Here is a 19,570-nt window from a genome sequence, read left to right as displayed (position 1 = left end):
GCCACACCTCTCAAAGACTTCTCCTGGCCTACGGGATAAGTGAAAGCACAAGTTCGGCCCAGAACAGGCTGTTTGTGTCCTTCAGGGCTTATCCCTTTGATAAACCCTTGTTACTGTGGCTGAGTGCTATTTTCTCAGCCCAGATCCCTTGCTTTACTTTGGGTGAAAGAGCCCCTTTCTTTCCTGTAGGTTCCTATTCCCAGCAATTAAGTAAACACCCCACCCATTCTTCTTTTCAAAGAGGAATTGGTCTGCAATCCAAGCTTGGCCAATTAGAGTGTCCCGTTCCCCTAATTGACAGGACCAGGAGGGATGGGTACTTAGCTGATGAGGGCCAATAAGTGCCTCTGTTTAAGGGGACACTGAAGGAGAACAGATCTCTATCCATCTGAGGTCAAAGCCACCAGGGTCTGGGCGAGCAGGGATTCAGGAGGAACTTGGTCTAGCTGCCAGAGGATGCAAGAGGGCTGAGCCAAAGGGAAGAGAACACAACTGGTCCAAGACATTGGCTTCTAACTACTATTCTCCACTGAAAACAGAGAGGCTCCTGGGAGGAAAGGCAGGTCCCAGGAAAGTCTAGGTTGAGCCTGGGACTCTGGCCCCAGAAAACAAGGAGAGCTCCGAGGAGAATGGAAGAACATACATGCTTACCTGGAGGAAGTTCTGCCGCAGAAACTAAGGAAATCTTATCAACATAACTATGATAGCAACTGATTTATAACCCTTAAATAAACTAGAAAACGACACAAATAAATGTACCCATAACTTGAAATTTTAGATGAGCGGGATAATTATGTGTGTTCAACGCCCTCCCTCATCACAAGATAGTAGAAGGGAAAAACAAGGCTTCCCAGTGTAGAACCTCAGCACAGCCCTCCTGCCAAGAATCAAAACCAAAGAACATTACTCAACTTCATATGGAAAAACAAAAAGCCCAGAATAGCTAAAACAATCCTGTACAATAAAGGAACTTCCGGAGGCATCACCAACCCTGACCTCAAGCTCTACTATAAAAACAGCTTGGTATTGGGATAAAAACAGACATGTAGATCAATGGAATCAAACTGAAGACCCTGACATTAATCCATGCACATATGAACACCTGATTTCTGACAAAGAAGGCAAAAGGGGACAATGGAAAAAGAGAAAATATCTTTAACAAATGGTGCTGTCATAACTGGATGTCAACATGCACAAAACTCAAGTCCAAAGTCAGGCGGTGGTAGCACATGCCTTTCTTTAATCCCAGCACTCGGAAGGCAGAGGCAGGTGGATCTCTGTGAATTAGAGGCCAGCCTGGTCTACAAGAGCTAGTTCCAGGACAGGTACCAAAGCTACAGAAAAACCTTGTCTCGGAAAAAAAAAAAAAGCAAAACAAAAACAAACAAAAAACCCTCAAGTCCAAGTGGATCAAGGACCTCAACATAAAGCCAGTTATACTGAACCTGATAAAAAAGAAAGTGGGAAGTAGCCTTGAACACATTGGCACAAGATATCGCTTCCTAAATAGAACACCAGGAGCACAGACACTGAGAGAAACAATCAATAAATGGTCAATAAGACAAAATGCAGCCTACAGAATGAAAAAAGATATTCATCAATCCCACATTGGACAGAGAATTGATCTCCAATATATATAAAGAACTCAAGAAACTAGACACTAGGCCAGGCACCTTTAATCCCAGCACTTGGGAGGCAGAGGCAGGTATATCTCTGTGAGTTTGAGGCCAGCCTGGTCTACAAGAGCTAGTTCCAGGAAAGGCACCAAAAGCTACGGAGAAACCCTGTCTTGAAAAACCAAAAAAAAAAAGAAAGAAAAGAAAAGAAGGAAGGAAGGAAGGAAGGAAGAAAGAAAGAAAGAAAGAAACTAGACACCAAAATACCAAAAAATACAATTTAAAAATTGGGCTGCGCAGTGGTGGCACACACCTCTAATCCCAGCATTCGGGAGGCAGAGGCAGGCGGATCTCTGTGAGTTCGAGACCAGCGTCTACAAGAGCTAGCTCCAGGACAGGCTCCAAAGCTACAGAGAACCCCTATCTCGAAAAAAATAAAAATGAGGTGGAGAGCTAAATAGAGAATTTTCAACAGAAGAAACTCAGATAGCCAAAAGACGTTTAAGGAATTGTTCAACATCCTTAATCATCAGGGAAATGCAAATCAAAGTGACTCTGAGAAACCATCTTACACCTGTCAGAATAACGAAGATCAGAACTAAGAGTTCTGAGGACAGCTTATGTTAGACAGGATGTGGAATCAGGAGAACACTCCTCCACTGCTGGTGGAAGTGCAGACTTGTACAGCCATTCTGTAAATCAGTATGGTGGTTTCTCAGAAAATTAGGAATCAATCTATCTCAAGACCCAGCAATATCACTCGGAAATGTACTCAAGGGATACTCAATCATACCACAAGAACACTTGCACAACAATGTTCATAACAGCATTATTTGTAATAGCTAGACCCTGGAAACAACCTACATGCCCCTCAATTGAAGAATGGATAAAGAAAATGTGGTACATTTACACAATGGAGTGTTTATTACTCCACTTCAAAAAAAAAAAAAAAACAATGACATCATGAAATTTGCGGGCAAATAGATGGAACTAGAAAACCATCCTGAGTGAGGTAACTCAGACTCAGAAAGACAAATATGGTAAGTACTCACTCAGAAGTGGATAGAAGAAATAAAGCAAAGCAAAGGATAAGCAGACTACAGTCCTCAGCTCCAGAGAACTGGGAGCGTGGGGGCAGGGAAGAGGTTAGAAAGGGAAAGGGGAGGAAGGAAGGGGAGTAGGAAAAATGTATAGCTCAATAAAAACGTTAAGAAGTTTAAAAAAAAAAAATCAAAACCACGAGCCGCCAGAGGGGGCACAGTGAGAAAGCCGGTATGTCTGCCCAGCTACTCCTGCCAATGCTGTGGGACCTGAATCTGGCCAGCCCCCAACCTTACACAAGGAAATGAAAGGCAGAGAAGACCAAGAACAGAAGGAGGCCAAACAAGACAGACAGAATGACAAGACTCTCAGCTGGAGCCTCTTAGGACAGTGCTGGGAGAGCTGACCACACTTGAGTAGCGTACGAGAATCTGGGGGGAGACATAGAAACATTAATGACTTGTTTACGGTGGTTATATTTTGTGCTTTTTTGGTAAGAAATGTGCTGAAAATTTAGGGGCTTACTAACAAGTGACTCAGGGGAAAGAAAGATTTTAATGATGTGCTTTCGACTATTCTGTAAGCTTTTAAAAAAAAACACTAAGGGGCTGGAGGTGGGTTCATGGATAAAGCACTTGCTGAGTTCAGATTCCTAGCACCCACACACACACAGGTGAGTATGGTGGCCTGCCAGTGAGAGTCTCAGAGGCGGAGAGGGGATCCTTGGAGCAAGCTGGTTAGCTAGACTGGCCATATAGGCAACCTCTGTGTTCAATTAGAAACCCTGCTTCAATGAATAAAGAGCAGTCAAGAAAGACTCCTAGTGTCAGCCTCAGCCATCAAAAGGCATGTGTACCCAAACACATGTGAACAGGCACATACATGCACATATACCACACATACATATGTAGCATAAAAACTAACAAACAAAAATCATGTAAAGAGCTGGCGAGATGGTTCCGTTGGTAAAGTGCCTGTCATACAAACATGGGGATCTGAGTTCAAATCATTCCCAACACACACACACACAAACACATACACACAACAGACACACGTGTGATATGTGCCTACTCTATGACCACACTGTTCTAGGTGTACCTAATAAGAGAGAATCAGGCACACACTTGGAGTCCCAGAATTCAATAGACCAAAGAAGGATCATGAGTTTCAGGTCAACCTGGGCTACAGAGCAAAACCTTGTATACATTTTTTTAAAATCCTCTCTCTCCCTCTTTCCTTATCTCTCTCTTCTCTTTCTATCTCTGTCTCTCCCTCTCTCCTCTCTCTCCTCTCTTCCTCTCTCTTTCTCCCTCTCTCCCTCCTTCTCTCTCTCCTCTCTAAGTAGAATCCCAGGTCTTGCATGCACTATGCAAGGGTTCTATCACTTTATTATTAAAAATATTAAAATCAGGCATGATAACTCACGCTTGTAATCCCAGCATTTGGAGACCTGAAACAGGAGGATTGCTGCAAATTTAATACCAATCAACACTACCTAGTGAGTTTCAGGTTAGCCTGGGCTACAGAGTGAGACCGTGTCTCAGATTTAAAAAAAAAAAAAAAAGTGGGGGGAAGAACAGAGGGAGGAAGGAGAAAACAAAAACAGGCAAAGGATTTGGAGTAGAAATTTCTCAGAGAAGACACAGAAATGGCCTGTCCCTATATAAAAAGACCCTCGGCACCAGATGTCATTGCACATCCTAGAAGTTAGCTGTTACTGTGGAGGACAGAAGACAAAAAGCCAGACCCGCCTCCCACTCATCACATGACCAGGGGCTCTGCTACCAGGAAAGCCCAGTCACTAACACAGGTAGCCCCATATTGTTTCTGGTTTTCCTCCTTCCGGGCTCCCTTTGGTTTCTCTTCCCTATGGTTTGTCCCAGTAACTCCAGGCCTGGTGAAGACATTAAGATAAATGACCCAGACCACGCCACACAACAGGGTGGTTTCTCGGTGCAGACAAGTTCTCTGCATGGACATTCTTGAGAAAATGGAGGAAGTAACTATCAAGCAGCCTGTGACCAGTCCAAGCAGACCTGGGTTACCAACCGTGGAAACCCCAACTCTCCAACCCTAACCTTTGTTACCCGTACCTGTGTAACCCTGAAACTGCGAGAGCACCCTAGACAAGTGCCTGCCCGTGAGACCTCCATTCTCCCCAACAGGATTCCTTGAGAATAAAGCTTCCCTTCTGGCCTTCATAGTTGTTCAACTTGGACTTTCTAGGGAAATTGGTATGGTACTTCACTGGGACTCCCTGGAGGCAGGCTTTTTCCCTCCCTCACTCTGGCAATAGCGGCATTGTTTAAAATAAGCAGAAGAGAGCTGGTGAGATGATTCAGCTGGTAAAGGTGTTCAAGTCTGATGGTCTGGGTTAGATCCTGGGACCCACATGACAGAGAGAACTGACACCTGCGAGTTATCCTCTGACCTCCACACACGCACGGTGGCAATCAATCAATCAATCAATGTGACTTTAAAAATTAAAAGAGCCAACAGCGGGCTGCGAATGTTTCAGCTGGTAGAATGTTTCCCTAGCGTGTACAAAGCCCTGAGTATGATCCCCATCATATAAAACCAGGCATGCTGGGCCATGTATGTAATCCCCAAACTCCAGAGGTGGGAGTCAGAGGGATTAGAAATTCAAAGGAACTCAAGGTCAGCCAGCCTAGGGTACAAGAGACCCTGTCTGTTAAAGAAAGAGAGGAAGTTGAAGAGAAAGAGAGAGAGGGAGAGAGAGAGAGAGAGAGAGAGAGAGAGGAGGAGGAGGAGGAAGAGGAGGAAGAGGAGGAAGAGGAGGAGGAGGAGGAAGAGGAGGAGGAGGAGAATCAAAACACAGAGAAAACTCAAATGTCTGTCAGTTGTCACCTTACCCAGGTGACTCACTTGAGTGTCTATCCTGCCCTGATCTTATCTTGCCAGCAGTCTCTCCAGGTGGACCAGCTAAACCCAGTTGAAATAAAACTTCCAGACAACCTCTAACTTTGTTACAATCCATCTACATGCTAAATCTTAATGACACAAGCACACGCCACCACCACCATTACCATGACAGCTAACAGCTGCAGTGAGAACAGCCAGGAAGATAGTAAAAAGAGCAAAAAGAAATTCCCAGCCATTTTCTATGGCTCTGGGAAAGGACTGAGTATCTCTCTTCATCAGCCCATCTCTCCTGTCATTTCTTTGACTCTGTATCTATGACTTCTCCACTGTCAACAAGTCAAGAAGCTGGTCTACGAGCCTTCCTCCCTGCTTCTCCTGCATCCAGCCACCAAAGACACATCTTCCTATGGGCATAGCGGCATTTAGGGAACAGAGGCAGCAAGGCTGAGATTGGAGTCTAGTCTGAGCTACACAGCAAGATTTAACCTTGCTCTACTGGTCAATCAAGGACCTTGGTTCCCTTGGTCCTGTGATTCCGTTGAGGTTAAAATATTTGATAACAAATAGGTATAAACAAAATGTCTATATCCACAGGAGAGGATACTTTCAACACAAGAATGAAGTGTTGGCCTGCACCGCAGTACAAGCAAAACTTGAAAAGGATTTACTGTGTGAAATAAGCCAATCACAAAGGGCCACAAATTATAGAAATTATATAACTCCAGTTATACAAAATGTACAGACGTGGGATGTAGCTCAGTGAGCGGGACACTTGCCTAACACACCCAAGGCCCTGGGTTTGATCCTTAGGATCAAAAATGTATTAATTAGTTTAAAATAAAGTCTTCAAGGCCCAGGTATGCCCTGCTCCTGTGATCTCACTCCTGGAAGATAGAGACAGGAGAATTGTAAGTCTGAGGCCAGCATGAACTACACATGAACTGAGGCCCTGACTCAAAATTACAACAGCTAATAAACGTGTATGGAGGAAAAGGTTTACTAATGGCTAGTGAATCTGAGTGAGGTTTTATGCGTGGCTTCTCACCCTGGCAGATATGCACACATAATTACAAAGCCATGGGTTTGCTTGCTTGCTTGCTTGCTTGCTTGCTTGCTTGCTTTTTACTTTGTTGAGAGAGTCTTGTAACAGAGGCTGGTCATGAACTTGCTATATAACCCAGGCTGGCCACATGTTCTTACCCTCTCTTCATCCTTAGAGTGCCAGGATCACAGCCTGTGCTACGATGCCTAGATGTCATGCTAACTTTTCAAATCACAATCTTGGGGTTGGGGGACTATGATGACCTGGGTTTAATCCTCAGGAGCATGGAAAAAGCAGATATTGGTAATCTGTGTTTGTAATCTCAGTGCCAGGAAACCAGAGACAGGAGAATCCCTGCAGCACCCTTAGCTAAACAGCCTCTAGCCCACACAGTGAACTTCAGGTCAATGAGAGACCCTGCTGGTCTCAAAACACAGATGGAGGACTCCTAAGGAGTGAAACCTGAGGTTGACCTCTGTAAACACATGCACACACACGTAATCACAATAAGACAGTGGTGCAGGAACAAAAAAGAAACATTGATTGATCCCGATGTGGTGACACGCGCTGCAATCTCTGCACTTGAAATGTGAAGGTAGGGGGATCTGAACTCAGGTTCATCCTCCAGTCTGTAGCAAGTTTGAGACCATCCTAGGCTATACAAGACCCTGTCTACCAAAAGATATGAAAGAAATACCAACTGAGAGAACATACAGCAACAGACTTCCTGCATATACGGAGGGAGGCATTTGCTCCAGAGGTCAGGGCCTGAGTGCGTTCTTCAAATTGCTAGAGAGGCGATCCCGCTACGCCTAGACTTTCCCTGCTCCTCTGGCCAAATCAGCCACGGGAGTCAGGACTGGCATTTACAGAAAAGAGGAAGACCTTCTGAATGGAGCATGTGAATAGTGGATGAACTCAGGCTTTGAATTGAATGGAAGGATCATTGCCTGGTGGGACACTTTTGATCCAGCACTGGAGATACAGAGGTGAGTGGATCTCTGTAAGTTCAAGGCCATCCTGATCTACATAGTGAATTCCAGGCTAGTCAGAGCTACATATAGTGAGACCTTGTCAAAAAGTGGGAGGGGGGATTATCATATTATAATTTAAAAAATTGACACTCAAGTCATACGGCTGGCCAAAATGCCGGTCAGAGCATGGTTACCACTGTGCCGTGAATGCCATCTACTCCCTTCTCATTCCTCTCCGCTGCCTACCCTGTCTTAGGGCTCTGAATATATAACCCTTCTAGGCTGCCTCCTCTTCCCTACTCACCCTCAGGAGGGCTGCGGAAAGCCGTGACACCCTGCAGGCTGTCCCACTTCCCCAGATTCCCCTCCAGGGGCATGGTGCGGATGCTGTTGTCCTCAGAATAATCCCGCTGGCTGCTCATGGTCAAGGTGGAGGTGTCGCTCACCAGGAAGCTGGAATCCATGCTCAGGGACTCAGAGCCCAGGATTAGTGTCATGCAGGAAGATGGAGAGAGAGTGGAGGTAGGTGCTCTGGCGCTCGAGTGCAGGCTGAGACCTCCACTGGAACCAGGGATCAGGCTGACACGTGAGGCCTGAGTGACAGTCACATTTAAACCAGACCTGGTTCGGCTGCTGGAAGTCACATTGATGGAGCTCTGGGAGCTTGAGTTCCAGGGTGCACTCAAGGCTTCTTTGGAAACAGACGCAAAAATAGTACGTGAAGTCAAGGTGATGGACTCTTTCTGGTTTGGGGCTATATCCAAGTTCACCTTGGAGGTGTTCCCAGAGCGCATAGGGTCCAAAGAAGTGTTGGAGGCTAAAAGAAGAGGCACCTGAGAGCCCTGCCTGGAGATGCTCTGGATCCGGACCAAGGCGTCTCTGGAAAGAGCTCTTACAAATAAGTTTGGCTCAGGCCTGGATGGATTAGAGTTACTCTGACCCAAATCGAAAACCTTGTTTGAGAGGGACCTGGGGACATCCTCAGAGCATGGCCTAGAAGGATTCTCTGTACTTAAAATAGTAGCCTGGGTAGCGCTGTGGCTTCCAGCTGGTTGTGAGCCTGGGCCGATAGTCCCTGCTAAGTCGGGCCTGGAGATGTGATTCAAACTCTGCTCTGCCGTGTCCACGGAGCCACTGTTGATCTGGACGGAGGTTGGAGCTGTGGCACCACTGGCATTGGGGTTGGAGGTGTTAGTAGACATAAGGCCAGCGACTCCCTCTGGGTCAGGACTCCGTGCTGGGTGAAGGACTGGAGTGAGAGCCAAGCCATGTGCCGGGAGAGGATCAAGGACCAGGTCTGGGGTGGGCCTAGGCATGGTGCTAGACATTATTCCTGGTACCTCATAGGAGCTGGGACTTGGCGTCTTCTCTAGGTCTTCGTGGGGAATGAGGCTAGCCCCCCGACTCAGGGCCATGTCCAGTCGGGAAGCCTCTCAATACCACTGTCCCTTCTCTCCAACTGCTGACTGTGGGGCTTCCTGTGGCACCCCTGAGAAAGAAGATGAATGCAGCCCGCTAGAACCCTGTCCTGTGCCCGCTGCCATGGATGAGGGTCTCTTGCTGTTATCGGCTTCCTTTCCCAGCACCACCACTCCTCCACTCCCTTCTCCCTCTCTCCGTCCCACGCCATAGATCTTGACCTCCCTGACCACATCCTGCTCCCCCTCTCCTTGTGTTCCAAACAATGTATGGCCTTTGACTTGGTACCTCCCGCTATGCCTTGCCAATAGCAGCTCTCCTACTAAGATACTCATCCCTCTTCATTCTAATGACTGTCTGAGCCCTGTTAGAGACAAGCTCTAGGTGTTAAGAACGACAGTTATTCTACCCAGACATGGTGGCTCACACCTGTAACCCGAACACTTAGGAGGCTGAGGCAGGAGGATTATCCAAGGCCAGCCTGTCTCCAAAAATGAAGGAAAGAAAGACAGAACAGGACAGAAGGGAGGAAAGGAGATGGAGGAGGGGGAAAACTGTGAGTATCCTGGATCCTGGAGCATCTCCAACTCCCAGACAGTACCAGGCACATAAACCAGTCTATAAACAGGCAAATGATCTCTCTCACTTAAAGGTTGAAAGGAATAATAAGGGACTTTGTTGTGAGTTACCCAATACTCAGCCAGGCCCACGTGACCTCAGTTCACCAATAAGGATCCTATGTTATTGAAACTACTCTGCAAGTGGTTCCAGCATCTCAAAGGCTTCTTGGCAGAGCACCCTATAACCTACAGATGGAACTGTTTGCCCAGCAATCTAACTGCAGGTGAATTCCCCAGTCCTCCACCTGTTAGCCCTATCCCTGAGCCACCCTGCCCCTATAGGATCTATAAGAACAACTCACCTGCCAGCATGGTGTTCTTAAAGCAGGAGTGGGCCCCTGGGAAGACATGCAAAGACATCAGGTGAGAGCCAGAGAGACCAAGCCATCTCTGTGCCACCCACCTCTGGCTACATGTTGGCTTCCTGTTGTCCTTCGAACAGTCGCCAGTTGTTAGCAAGACCTCTAATGTATCACCCTGAGCGGCCCTCCTTAAGCCTCCATATTCCCCCCTTCTTCCCACTCTGTCTTTGCAGTTCTGGGCCTTCCACAGGCTGGCGTCTCTCTTCCATTTCCCTACCCCAGCCACCACTTAAAGCTGCACCCTTGTAGGTCCCCTAAACAGGTGAAGGCCACCTGTAAGTTCTTGGAGCATCTTGCTGCCATACACATCTGGCTTCCCCCAGGAGCTGCCTCTGTCTTGCTCGTTGCTGATTTCTGACATCTGACTGCATCTGAGCACAGGAAGGGTTCTCAGTTTACCTTATTGTTTGGCTCATTGATTCTTTCTCTAGATCACTTTCTCCCTTTCCCGTTGACTTCTTTTTTTAAGGTTTATTATGTGCCTGCATGTATTCCTGCAGGCCAGAAGAGGGCACCAGATCTCATTACAGACGGTTGTAAGCCACCATGTAGCTGCTGGGAATTGAACTCAGGACCTTTGGAAGAGCAGCCAATGCTCTTAACCACTAAGCCATCTCTCCAGCCCTTTCCATTCACTTCTTATGCACTCATGTGCTGGCTCCCTAAATCATTTGTTCATTCCACCGAGCTGCATCTGTGTGGCGTGGCTTTGGAAGGGCCGTGCACTTTAAGTCATGGAGTCCCAAGTTCACAGATCAGCTCCTCTCACTAGCGTGAGTGAACAAGCCTGGACAAGAGACTTTTTCACCCTGGCGCTGTGCTCGTTAATAGCACCCTGTTCCTATGGAGACATTGCCCTTACAGTGTCTGGCAGGGAGAGTGAGGCCTGCAGAAGGCTTTCCTAGGTCACCCTTCTGTTCCTATTTGTTAGAGGCTGGGGCACAGGGCAGTCGGGACCTTGGTGCCCAGGGGAAGCCATGCGCAATCCTAACACCTGGTGGCTGCAAAGCTGGAAGAGCTGCCTCATCATCGTCCCCAAAAACTATTTTACCTGTAGCCAAGGGGCTGAAAAGTTTGGGGCTCCTGATTTCAAGGTCCTTGACAAAGTCCTGGTCTCAATTTTGTGCCCATCATTTTTCCTCCTTTTACTTGATGAGGGGCATTTCCTCTTGATATGTTTCTATGTCATATACACAGGTACTTGCACATGCACTCACTTCACACACACACACGCACGTGCACACACACACACACACGCACACACACGCGCACACACACACACACACACACACACACACACACCACAGTTATCAAAGGGAGGCATTTTTGACCTGGAGTAATGCAGGCTAGTATAACCTGAAGGCAGTGAGTAGGACCTGAGTCTAGCAGACAGACTCAAGCTTGCCTTTCCCTCCCTTTGCCACAGGACAGATCGACAGGACAGACAAGACTCTCCCTGATGCATTCTGCTCCCTGCCCTCCTCCTCCATCCTGCTGCAGGTGGTCAAGTCTCCAGAGGGTCCTAAAAGTGTGAAACAACTTGCCCTATGCCATGTGGACATTGCTCATGAAGGGGAAAGGAGGGAGCAGGGAGTGATGGCACATGGCTTTAATCCTGGCATTCGGGACACAGAGCCTGGAGACCCTGGTGAGTTTCAGGCCAGCCAAATCTACACAAGTTCCAGGCTAGCCATGGGCTACATAGAAAGACTTTGTCTCAAAAAAAAAAAAAAAAAAAAAAGAGGAGGCGGGGGCTGGAGACAACTCAGCAGTTAAGAGACTAAGGGGCTGCTCTTGCAAAGAACCCAGGATTGATTCTCAGTGCCCACATGGTGGCTCACAGTCATCTGTAACTCCAGTTAAAACCTGATGCCCTCTTCTGGTCTCTGAAGACACTGCATGCACACATTGTGCAAACATAATTCGGGCAAAACACTCATTTGCATACAATATCTTTTAAATTGATTTTTAACAAAAAGAGGAGCGGGGACTGTCCCACCTCTGTAATCCCAGCACTTGGGTGGAGAGGCGGGAAGATCAGACTTCAAAGCCAGCCTGGGTTACACAAAAGCTTGCTTTACAAAAACAATTACAGAGTCCGTGTTTAATGTACATGTTTTGATGAGTTTGGACAAATGTATATCTATAGGCTATCATCATCACAGTCAGAGTATTAAACATATCCCCTCTGGAAAGTCCCTGTTTCTGTGATCTCGACATGAGTGTGCTACTGTGTGTGTAAGAACATTTAACAAATAGCTCAGTTATGTTAAGGCACACCTGTAACCCCAGAACTCAGGCAGGATGATCACCTCCAGGAGTTCAAAGCCAGCCTGGAATACCCAGTGAGCCCCAAGATTGGCTAGGCTATATAGGGAGACCTTGTCTGAAAAACAAACAACAAAACTTAATATAAGATCTGATCTCTTAGCTCTAGGTGTAGTGGTGGAAAAGCACTGAGGTTCCAGCGCTCAGGAGGCTGAGAACGGATCACAAGTCTGAGGCTATCCTGGGCTACTAAAGTAAGATCTTCTTGTAAACATCAACAAAGTCAGGCATGGGGACTCATACCTATACTTCCCAGGTTGAGGTTGGAGAAGTACTGGGAGTTTGAGTCCAGCCTGGGCTACGTAATGAGTTCCAGGCTAGCCTATGATAGAGAGTTTGACCCTATCTCAAACAAAAATAAATAAATAAAATACATTATGCATCTCCTATGTGTTCTTCCAATGTCACCGAAACACATTCTCTAAGCAATGACTCCCTTTTCCTCTTCTCCCCTATAACTGAATCTTGAAAAGTTTGCCTGATGGACTCAGTAGTAGAGACAGAAGGCAGAGGCCTGAACTCAGGGGCAAATTACTAAAATCTGCTTAATCTGTCTAGGCGTGGTCACCCAGGCCTGTATTCCAACCCTAGGAAACTGGAAAACAAAGGGGCCAGATGTCTTCCTCTGAAACATAACAAGTTCCAGTGCTGACTGGGTTGCAGGCCTCAAGAAGAAAAAATGAAATAAAATAAAGAGCCGCTGTGGTGGCGCACACCTTTAATCCCAGCATCCGGATTTTGTGATTTTGGGGCCAGCCTGGGCTACAAGGCGAGTTCCAGAACAGCTAGGACTACATAGTGAGACATTGTCTCAATAAACAATAAATAAATAGATCTATAAAAAGACAAAAATACACTTAGTGTGAGCAACAGGGGAAAACAGCAGACTCTTGGGAACTGTAACAAAGTATCTAGCTTTCTACACTCACAGCCTCAGAAGTAGAAAGGGTGCTGAAAAACATTTAAAGTAATAATGGCTGAAAACATCCCAAATTAATAAAAGATACAAGCCTATAGATTCAGAAAAAGTGAGCAAACCTGGGGGTAAGCCTAAAAAAGTCCATGCCAAAACACTAAAAACAACCATAAGAGGATTGTTTCGTTGTTGTTTTTTTTATGTTTGGATGGTTGGATTGGTTGTTTTTTGCTTTTTGTTTGCTTGTTTTTTTTGTTGGTTTGTTTTTTGGTTGTCTTTTTTTGAAATAGGGTTTCGCTAGACAACGCTGGCTGCCTTTAAAGCCGCTATGTGGCCTAGACTGGCCTTGGACTGGTGAACCTCCTGCCTGAGCAACTCAGGGCTGGGATTGAAGGGGACACCACCATGCTCAGCCATGACTTAAAAAAAAAGTCTTGATAGCAACTAAAGTATTACCTACAGATGCCACCACTGCCCGAAAGTGACAGCCCCAGTCTGCATACTGGTCTCTGGGTTTCTCTTAGCAGGGTCCTCAGGCCACAAGTAGTTGCCACCTTTCCAGTCACACCGTCCCCTGCCCTGGCCTTGAGCCCACTTTCCACCCATCCTCAACTTCTCTGATGCCTCAGATGTGCTGGAGTTCTCTCTTGCTACAGACTCTTTCAAAGTCTTGCCCCTCCCTGTGACCCTCCTCCAGATGCCCACTTTGCCTTCCAGCCCTTCATCTGTCTCGTGCCTAATAGCCACATTTCAGACCAGCGTTGACGTCACCCTCCCCCAGGAAATCTTCCTGAAATCCCAAATGCTGTCGAGGGTTCTCTTCCTGTGATCAGTCCCTCTGTCAGAGGATCACTCTGTTTCTTATCCGTCTCCATACTAGAACATGAACTGGGTGTCTGATTATCTTATTATTCCTGTTTCTCCGGACCACGCACAGGGCCTGGCACAGAGCAGAAAGTCAGAAAGCATTCGAATGAATGAATGAATGAATACAGCTCTTTGAGAGAGATACTACTGCCCTCATTTACTAACATGTTGAAACTGTTCAGGGATCGAAATGATTTTTGTAAAGTCCCTGGCACACAGCTTGAGGTGACTTCTCAACCCACACAGAGATTTTTGGATTTCCACAGTGGAAAAAGCACCTTCCTGAATTTCATCCCAATTCCCTCTGCCACTCTTGGGCCGCACCAGGTCTTCCCCAAATGTCCATCCACACACCATCCCTCCCTGGGGGAGAACAGGTGGTGCTCTAGCCCTGGTCCCCTGCACTGGCCCCTTCGGGGCTGTGAAATCCTCCCTGGACCTTCTCATTCTCACTCACCACCCCCTCCCTGCCCTTCTCCCACCCTCCACTCTCAAGACAGCGAAACTCTCTGTGAGCCTTGGGCTACTAACGTGTTACCTCCACCTGGGGCATCCACATGGCAACAGAAAAGTCAACTTTAATCCAAGAGTATGCAGTAACAACTGTGGGAATATAGCCAGACCTGGAGACTTTTACCTAGTGAGGGGTGGGGTCATGGTAGTAACTGCCTTGTGGAGGCTCTGGAGGCCGACCCCACCCTTGGTACTTCCCCAAAGTTACCCTTCAGCTTACCTGGGCTCCCCCCAGCCCAGGCTAGGCTTACAGTCTTTGTGAGGTCACTATGTTCCGGAAGCCCCCCTCCTCACCCGCTCCCCCAGCCAATAAAGCTCCTGGTCCTGCCCACACAACGGAAAAAAGCAGAGGAATCTTTAGAAAAGGGGTGTCTTCAGACCCCCAAGATCACTTAGACAGGACCTGACTCAAGCAAAGGCTGAGTCTCAGGGGGCCTTCAAACCACCCTAGAACAACTCCTGTGGCCTTGTGCTTCCGTTTATCTTGGAGTGACAAGTGTTTTGGAGAGAGGCAATAGTGAATAGAAAGGTCAAAGGCCAAGGCACACATGAACCCGAGTCCTTGCTCTTTTCCCTGCTCCGTCCTTCTTCACGCAGTGACTAAGAGTGTGGAGCAGGGTGGGGCAGAGGGCAGGGCTCAGAGAAGCCACTGAGTGTGACCTAGCTCTGTGGTGAAGAATTAAGGTCCCATGGCTGTCTCTCCCAAGAATATAATTGTTTGGTTTGTTTTTCAAGACAAGGTTTCTCTGTGTCGTCCTGGCTGGCCTGGAACTCACTCTGTAGACCAGGCTGACTTTAAACACACAGAGATCTGCCCGCCTCTTCCAAGTGCTGGGATTAAAGGCGTGGGCCACCACCGCCAGGCTCCCAAGAGCAACATTTTAATGATGAGCAATAACTTAAAATAATTAGGATTACAGGGATGAGATAGAAACATTTTGAAGGTACCACTTACAAAATGAGAATGAGGGGGCTGGAGAGATGGCTCAGAGGTTAAGAGCACTGGCTGCTCTTCTAGAGGACCCGAGTTCAATTCCTAGCAACCACATGGTGGCTCACAGCCATCTATAATGAGATCTGGTGCCCTCTTCTGGCATGCAGGCAGAACACTGTAGATATAATAAATAAATCTTTAAAAGACAAAATGAGAATGAAACTATACTCAAGGCTATAATCCTGCATTCTTGTTTGGACTCAGGTCAGTAAATCTTGATATTCTCAGCCATTGTTTGCTAGGAGATACCCTGTCACAGAACAGGCCTCATCAGACTGTCTGTGTCCTCAGCACACTCAGCCCTGTCAATGAGCGATAGGCATGTTTGCGTGGGGGTGGGGGTGGATGACATTTATTCATTCTGTGTGTGCATGCGTGTGCACATGACTCCAGCATGTGGAAATCAGTCTTTCTGCAGCCTATTCTCTCCTCCCACCATGTGGGTCCCAGGGATCAGACTCAGGCGATCAGGCTCATGGCAAGGGCCTCTACCAAGGAGCCATCTCACATGTTCATGATTGGCATTCTTTTTTTTTTTTCATTTTTGGAGACAGGGTTTCTATGTAACAGCCCTGGATGTCCTGGAACTCCCTCTGTAGACCAGGTTGGCCTTGAACTCCCAGAGATCCTCCTGCCTCTGCCATCCGGCTATGATTGGCACTCTTGAATTCTCCCGTCCACCTTGCTCTTCCTGTCCTGACTCCAGCCCTCTGTCCTTCCTGCTCCTACCCACACCCGGTCCCCGTTACCCCACTCCCTTCTATTGCTTCAAGAGCCGGTGTCAAACAGAATTCCTCCCCTCCCTCCCTCCCCACAGCCTAAAAACATGTCAGGTTTTCTTTTGCCTAAAACCCTTGCCAGGCGGTGGTGGCACACACCTTTAATCCAGAGTGATCAGGAAGCAGAGGCAAGCAGATCTCTGTGAGTTCAAGGCCAGCCTGGTCTAGAAGAACTAGTTCCAGGACAGGCTCCAAAGCTACAGGAGAACCCTGTCTTAAAAAAAGAGCCAGGCAGTGGTGGCACATGCCTTTAATCCCAGCACTCAGGAGGCAGAGGCAGGCGGATCTCTGTGAGTTCAAGGCTATCCCTGGTCTATAACAGCTAGTTCTAGGACAGGCTCTGAAGCTACAGAGAAACCCTGTCTTGAAAATCAGAAAAAGAAAGAAAGAAGGAAAGAAAGAAAGAAAGAAAGAAAGGAAGAAGAAGAAGAAGAAGAAGAAGAAGAAGAAGAAGAAGAAGAAGAAGAAGAAAAGTCCTTCCTGGGACTGGAGAGATGGCTCCCTGCACTGGCAACTCTTCCAGAAGACCTGGGTTTGATTTCCAACCATTTGCAATCCCAATTCCAGGGGAACTGGTGCCCATTTCTGGCCTCCTTAGGCGCCAATCATGAACGTAGTACACAGACACAGATGCAGGCATAACATACACGCACACACACACACACACATACACAAAATAATAAAGTCCTTCTTTAGCCACGGCACACACTTGACCCTCGAGAAGTAGAGCTAGGAAGATTAGGAGTTCAATGGCAGCATGAGCTATAAAATGCATTCCTGTCTCAAAGGAGAAAAGTAGGCCTGGTGGCACATGATTGTCATCTCAGCTACTCAGGGAGGCCAAGACAGGAGGTCGACAAGTTAAATGGGCTACAGAAAATTCAAAACCACCTTGGCAACTTAGAGTGAGATCCTGTCTCAAAACGCGGAAAAAAAAAAAAAAAAGCAAAGCTCGGGGCTAAGTTCTATACTAGAGAGCTTGTCTAACATGTGTGAGACCCCAGGTCCAATCTATGAACCACAAAAAGGGAGGGGGGTCCTTCCTGTGAGGCTTCAGATGTTGTCACTGTGAGATCAGCTACAGCTTCCTAGTAGAGCAGATGGTTTTCTGCTGTGACTATCAAACACAGGAGACCCCAGGTAGGCAAGACAGCAGAATTGGCGTCCTGCCACTAAGCCCAAAGTAACCTGGTTTATGGCTGTGCATCGAATCTAATCTAGCACATAGCAGCTTCTCCAGACATTCACCGTATAGTCAGAGATTCCTCCCCTTTAAACCAATAAAGTAAAACATTTCCTTTGTTTCGCAGTCGGCGTTATTAATATCTACTACTTCTGGGTGTGGTGGAACATGCCTTTAATCCCAGCACTCGGGAGGCAGAGCCAAATAGTCTCTATGAGTTCAAGGCCAGCCTTGTCTACAGAGTGAGTTCCAGAACCCTGTCTCAGAAACACGCACCAAAGAAGAAGGGAGAGATAGGGAGAAGAGAGAGACATTGACTTGGCCATTCTTCCGGCTCTGCCACCAAGTGTTTGGGTTAAAGGTGTGTGACACCTTGTCTAGTTCATAACCACTCTTAATAGCCACTTACTATCAACCACCTACCAATATGTGACCCAATGTCTTCTTGACTTTTCCACGAACATCTCAGAAAGTGTCACTTTGACACAGCTAGCTCCCCGCCAGCTCTAGCTCTATATCTGTTCCTATATCTCTATCCTGCTGCAGCCCCATCGCACTCTATAAATACACCGATGCTTCTTCTAGCATTATAAAAATCCATGCAACCTTTTTCATTTAGGGAAACTTGAACCCATGTTCCCAGGTCAGGCTCACTCGTATTTGCCATAGAATAAGTGGTTTTCTCTTTTCCCTAGCTCTAATCCTCAGCACCCACATAAGAGCTGGCGGGGGGGGGGGGCACAATGGCCGGCCTGCAATGCCGGGGCTCAACAAGCAAAGACAAAGGATCCCAGAGCAGGGTGATCCGCTAGAGTAGCCAAATCAACAAGCTGTAATTTCAAGTGAGAGACCCTGCCTCAGTATACAACATGAAGAGACAGCAAAGATGACAGATGTCAACCTCTGGCTGTCACACACCGTATATACACATACATGCAAAAGAGAAAGAGAACATTGCAGAGCCCTCATTTCCACCAGCTCCCTTTTGTTCCCCCAGGGGGGGAGAGAGAGAGAGAGAGAGAGAGAGAGAGAGAGAGAGAGAGAGAGAGAGAGGAGAGAGAATGTTCTAGCATTGAGAGTCCCAGAACTTATTGTTTTTATTTCTGAAACAGTCTCATGATTTCCAGGATAACCTCAAACTTGCTATGTAGCTCAGGAAGGCCTTGAACTCCTGTCTACACTACTTAATCGACACTTCTGAACATCAAGGGTCTTCCTGAAGAACTAAGTTTTAAGCCAGGCATGAGGGAGCATGCTTGTGACCCTAGCACAGGCAAAGTGGAGAAAGGAGAAACTTTAGGGCTGGTTAGCCAGGCAGCCTCACCTGATTAGTGAGGTCCAGGTGAAGGAAAAGCTCTCAGATGCTAAAGTGGGGGCTGGAGAGATGGTTCAGTGGTTAAGAGAGTGTAGAGAGTATTCTGTTTGTGCAAGGAACCAAGTTCAGTTCCCAGCAGCCACATAGGGTGGCTCACAACCATTCTATGGAACTCCGGGGGAACCGGGTGCCTCTGGCCTCCTACTACATTCACATACCCTTATATAGAAAATAATATTTTAAGATAATAAAGTAAATGACACCTAACGTTGACCTCTGGCCTCCACACACTCTTACACACACAAATGCATGTGTACTGGCAAACAGTACATACACACAAAACAGAATTTAAATATTTTTTAAAATCTTTTTTTTTTTGTTTTTGTTTTTTGAAACAGGGTTTCTCTATGTAATATCCCTAGCTGTTCTGGAACTAGTTCTTGTAGATCAGGCTAGCCTCAAACTCCCAGAGATCCTCCTGCCTCTGCCTCCTGAGTGCTGGAATTAAAGGCATGAGCCACCACCACCCGGCCCTAAATATTTTCATTTTTAAATTGCATTTATTTTGTGGTGACTGGGGGTATGTATAGAAGTCAGAGGACAACTTGTAGAATTTGATTTTCTCCTTCTACCATACAGGTCCTGAGGACTGAACTCAGGTCAACAGGCTTGGCACCTTTACCCAGTGAGCCACCTTGGGGTGAACATGAAGAGACCA

The 19,570-nt window shown here is 47.0% G+C and overlaps 1 protein-coding gene across 1 annotated transcript in view; it reads right to left on the bottom strand.

Moving 5' to 3' along the window:
- Window positions 1-8,971, bottom strand: part of Mroh7 (maestro heat like repeat family member 7) — a 45,298-nt gene extending 36,327 nt beyond the window's left edge. Inside the window, exon 1 of the mRNA XM_041653025.1 lies at window positions 7,861-8,971. Coding sequence (XP_041508959.1) covers window positions 7,861-8,971 — 1,111 coding nt within the window. The remainder of the gene's footprint in view (window positions 1-7,860) is intronic.
- Between the last annotated feature and the right edge of the window lie 10,599 nt (window positions 8,972-19,570).

This window comes from Microtus oregoni, unplaced genomic scaffold, assembly GCF_018167655.1.
Source record: "Microtus oregoni isolate MIOR12 unplaced genomic scaffold, Mior012 000005F_ref0000423, whole genome shotgun sequence".
Lineage (NCBI taxonomy): Eukaryota > Metazoa > Chordata > Mammalia > Rodentia > Cricetidae > Microtus > Microtus oregoni.
This window is presented reverse-complemented; position numbering and strand designations above follow the sequence as displayed.